General features: G+C 53.1%; 1 protein-coding gene across 1 annotated transcript; it reads left to right on the top strand.

The window, feature by feature from the left end:
- The first annotated feature begins 254 nt into the window (after positions 1-254).
- Positions 255-1,919, top strand: GADD45G (growth arrest and DNA damage inducible gamma). Its single transcript, XM_081262674.1, has 4 exons — positions 255-413; positions 778-879; positions 1,002-1,215; positions 1,306-1,919. Exons 1-4 carry the CDS (start codon positions 361-363, stop codon positions 1,414-1,416), a joined length of 480 nt encoding a protein of 159 aa, XP_081118800.1. The 5' UTR covers positions 255-360; the 3' UTR covers positions 1,417-1,919.
- Positions 1,920-7,076: the final 5,157 nt, after the last annotated feature.

Raw genomic sequence — 7,076 nt, 5'->3', positions numbered from 1 at the left:
TTTCCCTTTTAAGGACTTAAAAAAAAAAGGCGAGATGAAATCTGCAGGCTCCAGTCTGCCTGGTAACACCCCAACAAAAGCGGCAGATTTGAGGCATTGTCATCCCCCGCACCCCTCCCCACGTGGCCTTCTGGCACGAGCCGACTGCCTGCCGCCTCATTTGCATCAGAAAGCGGGCGCCGGCCAATGGGCGTGCAGCCTAGCGCCAGCTGGCGGCGCCTCGCCTGCCGGCCTATAAAAGAGCACGTCTCGGCGCCGGGCTCACTCGCGGGTGGTGGGCGCGCCGAGTCTGGACCTGTGTGTGCGTTAGCGTGTCCTCTGCGCTCGCGGCTTTTGGAAACTTGCTGCTGAGACCGCAACATGACATTGGAAGAAATCCGCGGGCAGGATACAGTTCCGGAAAGCACAGCCAGGTGGGTCTGCGAGCGCGAAACTAAGCTGGTACGGGGGCAGTGTTCAGGGTCTCTGAGATGGAAGCCCGTAGGGTAGGTGTCTAGCACCCGATACCGGCGGGGTGCGGGCGCCTTGCGGGTGCTGAGAAGCCGAGGAAGGTTCAGGGCCAGAGAATCAGGGTGGCTGGCGCCAGGTTGGAGCTGGGGAGTCCGGGGGTGAGTCCCTGAGGCTGGAGAGTCTGGGAGCAGGCGTCCGGTCGGGCTTGGAAACCAGGAGTGCGGGCGCCAGATGTGGCTGGAGAGCCGGTTGGAGTTGGAAATACGGGACTGGAGGCTGCGCCGCATCCCGGATGGGTCTCAACTCACCGCCCTGTTTTTTTAACAGCATGCAGGGCGCCGGGAAAGCGTTGCACGAGTTGCTGGTGTCGGCGCAGCGCCAAGGCTGCCTCACCGCCGGCGTCTACGAGTCGGCGAAAGTCCTGAACGTGTGAGTATTCACGCGGCCCGGGCGGGGCGTTTGGGTGTGGAGCGGCGGGGACATCTGGGAGCTGCATCCCGGAGACCCTGGCTCCCCAACCCTGACCTGATTCTCCCCATCTGCCGGCTCAGTGATCCTGACAACGTCACTTTCTGCGTGCTGGCCGCCGACGAAGAGGACGAAGGTGACATTGCGCTGCAGATCCACTTCACGCTGATCCAGGCGTTCTGCTGCGAGAACGACATAGACATTGTGCGCGTGGGCGACGTGCAGCGGCTGGCGGCGATCGTGGGTACTGGCGACGAGGCGGGCACTCCAGGCGACCTGCACTGCATCCTCATTTCGGTAAGTGCAGCCTCTGCGCCCTTCCCAGGGTCTCTCCCGCCCTGTTCTGTTCCGCGGCCAGCCTAGCTGACCCCTGCCCTCTCCCGGCAGAACCCCAATGAGGACGCGTGGAAGGACCCGGCGTTGGAGAAGCTCAGCCTGTTTTGCGAGGAAAGCCGCAGCGTCAACGACTGGGTGCCCAATATCACCCTTCCCGAGTGACAGCCCAGCGCGGGTCTTGGTCTGATCGACGTGGTGACGCCCCGGGGCGCCTAGAGCACTGCTGGCTCTGTGGAGTGGCCGGCCCTTGGAGGGCGCCCTAGTGCGGCGTGGAGAACTGGCAGGCGAGGGTGCCTGGAGAGCGAGGAGCGCGGTCTCCGGAAGAGGTGGCTGGCGGCGGCAGGGGCCGGCGGGCCCGAGCCGAGGACTCTGCAAGTGTCTGTAGCGGCTGCTCGCCCGCCCAGGAAGGCCGAGGCGGGGACGCTGGCTCCCGGGCCGGGAAGGACGGACTGGCCCGGCATGCGTGACTCAGCAGCCTGTGCTCGGCACCAAAGAGGGCAAGGCGAGAAGAGGTGGCCTGGACTTGGTACAGCTGTGGGAGCGTGATGGACTTAGCAGGCTGCACTGCTTTTTTCAAAATGGATTCGGGCAATGATGCATTTTTCTTTAAAAAAGGACGCTGCCGTTGAAGCTTTGAATTTTAGCAATAAACTTCTTGAAACAAACTTATGCTTTTTATTGCGGGTAGGGAATCCTTGGGGGCGGGGTGGGGTAGTGGGGTGAGCTGCGTTTCCGGATGGTTGCAGGAACTCGGTGGAGCGGATGGCACCTGTTCCCACCTTCCTGTCGGGCAAGAATTACAGGCTCGTCGGGCTGGCAGTGGCGGGAGGGGACGCCCCGTGCGCGGTAGGGTGGGTCTTCAGCCAGGCTCCTGTTTCTCTCCTTTTAGGAAGATTTAAAACTTGCAAGACAGGAGCATACTTGAGATAAGGCAGCCGGGTGGGTGCAGCAGCTCAAGGCTTGCAATCCTGTGGGTAACTGACCTCTGCCTCCCTGACGTCCCCTCCCCCCTCCACTCCTCGGACAGCTGCTTATCTGAACAGCTTGCAGAAGGCCAGCAGCGCCTTCCTACACAATGAGCTTTGCCTTCTGCAACCCTACCCTTTGTGATCCCTGGGGATGGGGGCAGGCTGCTGTTTTCAGGAACTTTCTCTTAATTGCTCTGACAAAGCTAGGTTGCAAAGGTATTAATATCAAATATGTCACCAATGACTGTGTTAAAGCATGAGTCATCATTTTGTCACGGCTGTGATAGAACTTAGAAGATCTGAGCAAAAACTGAAAGGCAGCATGTATATAAATAGGCGTGAGCAATTTTGAGTGGGGTTGGCATCTGGTATCTCCTATTTCCAGTGTCCTCTGCCCACATTCAGCCTTAAGAAAACTATACTGCTATTCACAATTCCTTTTAAAGACTTAAGAGGAGAAAACAATTTATTAATCTTTTAAGCTAAGATTGCCTTTAAAGAAACATCTGGGAGGAAAATGCCCTGATGGAATATGGATTTTTTTTTTTTTTTTTTTTTTTTAGACTTGTATGTCTTGATTTTCACTCCCTTGCCTGACTAGTTGCTTTCCGTAGAGGAAGTGCACGTGGGACTTTCAGCTAGGTTGCAGAGCAGCCAACAGCCTTCGGGGAAAGGAGGGGTGGTGTGCTGTTTTTCTAAGAAGGACATTCTGTTGATTTATCAGCAGTCCTTGGGGTGGCTGATTTGCCTGTTGAGTGCCACTTCTAAAATTCTCTCCAAATTATGAAAGCGTTTGCAAGACAACAGGAAAACTGAAGGAGCTTAATTACTCTTCCTGTATAGAAAGCATCCTGTTTCCCATTTATCTGCTCTTAAAAACCTTTGCTAATTGATGGGGCAGAAACCCAATGAAGTAGTTCAGCAGCCTTTGTGACCAATTTTCATTAATGTTTTTACCTCTTTGATGCCCCAAATCCAGTTTTCCTTATCTAGGTGGTCTTGCAGGAGTGGGTCTATCTAAACCAGAATTTGCTCAATCAAAATGTGCTCATTTGCCACAATGTGCTGGAGAAACTGTAAAGGGGACATAATTACTTCTAAATGTACCCTTAAATGAGTAAATTCAGCAGAACTTTGCACCAGAGCAGGCCAGCAGACCGCCCCCTCTCCTGCTGGCTAAGTGACCCTTAGAGAACATTGATTTGGCAGCTGGTATAAAACTTGGCTTTCTCTATTTAGAGCTTGCTGTGAGGCCACCTGTTAGAGCTACAGAAGCTAGGAGAATTTGCAGGGGGGGAAAATCAGGTTTGGACACAAGGCTGGGTTCAAAGTTTGTGTTAAGTGTTTTCTTTAACTTTTGGAGAATGCATGTTTAATGTTATTAAAATGAACTGAACTAGAGGGCAGGTCATTAAATGCAGAACACAACTGTGGCATTGGATACTTGGAACAACTCTGGGTGATAATGAATATGTGCCAATCACCACATGCATGTTGAGATGATGCAGGTATACTGTTGAGCCCCCCAGCCTCCAAGGCCTTGAGTGAATGCTAATGACTCTTGTACTAAAATCTAAAGAAAGCATTTGCCCAAGATTCCAACTAGAAGAAGGGATTGGGGGCCAGGAAGGCTGGTTCCAGGGCTAACAGTTACCCTCACACTACTAGGGGCTGGAGTGCTTGCAGGCCAGGATGATTTTTGGAAAGGCTACTTTTCTAGGGAAATTTCTTACATTTGCAAAAAATCATAGATATGCGTGGTAGAAAAATTGTAAAATGCAAAAACCTTAGAGCACAAGGTAAAAGAACCTATTCCCCAACATGGGGACATTTGAGCATGTTCCCTTCTAATTTTTTTTTTGTTTTTCTCTCTGGGGTGTGTGTTTCATGCAGTCAGTCACTCAACAGGACAGGCCTGCTGTTTGCAGGATTTTCAGTGTCACCTGTCCAAAGGAAAGCTGACAAAACTTGTGGTACCCTAAGGAATGAAAGTCAAGCATGCTTTGCTTTTATTTTTAAAAAATGCTTGGCCATTCGGTCATCGCTGTAAGGGTTTGCCGGGGTAAGGCAGATGTCATAAAGAAGAAATGGATGCAGAAAGCACAGCTGAAGGGCTGCCGGGATCAGGCCACCATTGCTGGACCAGGCTTTGTTCCCGCAGGAAGCTGGGGTCTTGTTCCTTCCCTGGAATAATGATAGGACAAAATGATCTCTGAGATTTATTTTCTTTTTAAAGGCGCTAATTCTCTGTGTTCTACATTTTATTAAACCATCACCTCAGTAGCACAGTGCGTGTTGCTCTTGAGGCTTACAAAGCACCACTTGAGAAGAAGTGACGAATGTATTTTTCAGAGGAAAAGCAAGGTTGTTGACAAACAAAGCCAGGCCTGAGAGGTCCGCTCAGTGAGCAGACACTCGGTTTGGGGTTTTTTCCTTCACAGTTATTGCATTTTTCAGTTTTCCAAGATCTTGGCCCCTGGACTCCCTCAATGGCCCGAGCTGGTGTGCAGGGTCATCATGGAATGGGGGACATGAGGCAGTGCCCAGAAAGATGAGTTTATAAGTTGTTGGGATTTTTTTTGGTACTAGGGATTGACCCCAAGGGTGCATTATCACTGAGCTCCATCCCTAGGCCATTTTTATTTTTTATTTTGAAACAGGGTCTCTCCAAGTTGCTTAGGGACTCGCTAAATTGCTGAGGCTGGTGTTCAACTTGTGATCCTTCAGCCTCAGCCTCCCTCCGAGCCACTGGGATTACAGGCTTGCTGTAAATTGTTGTTTTTAGGTCTAGCTCAGACTTTTCTTGTTTATCTTCTAGAATGGCCTTGCCAAGGGATTTCACTTCTCTTAGCAAATGCAAATGTGGGAGGAAGATCCCCTGTCGCGGGGAAGGCTGCCTGGAAGGGTCTGCATTCCAGGAGGGGGTGGTGCCTTCCAGATCACCAACGCAGAAGCTCCCCCACCCCGCAGCAATACCGGGGAGCCTCTTAAATTCCCAGTAGTGGATGAGGAAGTCACCGCCTGGCCAACCCCCTCATGGTCCAAGAGGCCTTCATTTACTCCCTGATGAATATAGCTGGTATTGCTTGAAAGCAGGTGCTGTGCTGTGCCAGGCACAGTCCTAGGCACAGTCTCTCCCCATCAGTCCCTGCCTGTCTGGGAAGCCCAGGCACTGCTCGGTCCTCAGGCCCATGCCATCCAATCATCCCACCTCCAAACACCTGAGGGTTGTGGCTCAGTGGTAGAGCGCTTGCCTGGCTTGTGTGGGGGACTGGGTTCGATTCTCAGCACTGCAGATAATAATAAATGAACAAAATAAAGGTCTATCAAGGTCTTAAAAACAAAAAAAGACTTAAAGAAGAAAATGAGGTAGGGGGATGCCAGGCCCTCATTTCCCCATACCCATTGTTAATTGGGTGAGATCCCCTGCAGGCCACCTAAAAAATATGTCACTGTTTACATTCCACTCATTTTGGCACCATAAACACCATCTCCCGTTTATTTGCATTCTTTCGATTTCTCTCCAGTCCAACCCTTCCCAGAATGTGACCACGTGCTTTCCCAAGAGGACTTCGAGTGACTTCTCTCTGTGCTGTGTCGCCCCCCTCTGTCTTTCCCACCTTGCCCCTCTTCCCCAAGTCCTGCAGCTCCTGCTCTGGAAGGGCTCTGGAGACTCAGAGGAGACCCCCCATTACTTGGCCTGGTGTCTGGCATCTCTTCCCTCCTTCCTCCTCCTCCTCCTCCTCCTCCTCCTCCTCCTCCTCCTCCTCCTCCATGTTCCCTTCTCCTGTGAAGGCCCTGCCTGCCCCTGAGCGGCTGTCCAGTCATGCCCCACCTGACCCTGGCTGAGCCCCAGCTCTGCCTCTGCCCTGGCCTGGAGGTCAAGGTGCCCTCTGGGAGGTGGGATCTGGTGCTGCAGCCCAGGCAGTGTGATAAGAGGGATTTCCCAGCAGAGGGGCAGGAGTGTCCCAGCCCGGGGGCAGACCTGGCTCAGTGCACATGAAAGTGCTCAGGGCCAGGTACTCTCTCTGTTAGGATTCTTGGTGCTTTTTCTGCCTCTCTGACTCTTGGTCCTGCCCCTAAAATCCCTCTTCTCAGTGTCTGGCCCTTGACTTCATGTGCTGGGCCACCAGAGACTGCAGCAGGCCCCCCCACACACACACACATTTTCAGGGAGATCTGGTTTAGATTGCCAGGTGGCAGGGGGCTCCTGTCCAGAGCAGGAGGATGTTCTGCGATGGGTTCTGTGGCTGTCTCCTGGGCCTTGGCCTGGGGTGGGGACCTGGGGTGGGACACATCTCCACTGCCTCTTCTCTCTTCCTGCCTTTCTTTGTGTCCCTCAGCACCTGTGACCGAGGCTGGCAGGGAAGAGTCCCCTGGGGCAGGTGGAAGGCTGGGTGGGGTGCAGGGTTTGGGGGCCTCCCACTAACGGTGTCTGAATCAGTCCCTAGGCTAGGGGTACAGGGAGACAAACAGAGGGATGATGGTGCTTGTCTGAAACCAGCACCAAGTAACAATCAATGTGGCAGTTTCCTTGTGAGTCTCCTCTGAGCTTCGGAAAGGAACATGGTGTTTCTGGGAGAACAGAGTGGGCCGCGCCATCCCTCCGCCCTTTTGCACAAAAGGGAAGGTGCGTTAGAACAAACACTGCAGGGGTCGTTGTCCTGGAAACTACAGCTTGACCAGAAATGGTGGCAGGGTGTGTGGAAAACACAGCGTGCATGGAAAGACACAGCTCCCCCGGGACTGGCTGCCGGCTGCTGGGCTGACATCTCTGCAGAAAGGAGGGGCATCGGAAAGCCTGCCACCGAACCAACAAATCAGCCTGCAGATCAGCAAGGTTCACGCCAAGGG

The sequence above is a fragment of the Spermophilus citellus genome, assembly GCF_964194105.1.
Source record: "Spermophilus citellus genome assembly, chromosome: 12".
Taxonomy (NCBI): Eukaryota; Metazoa; Chordata; class Mammalia; order Rodentia; family Sciuridae; genus Spermophilus; species Spermophilus citellus.
The sequence above is the reverse complement of the archived record's forward strand: the minus strand, read 5'-3'. Positions and strand labels throughout refer to the sequence as shown.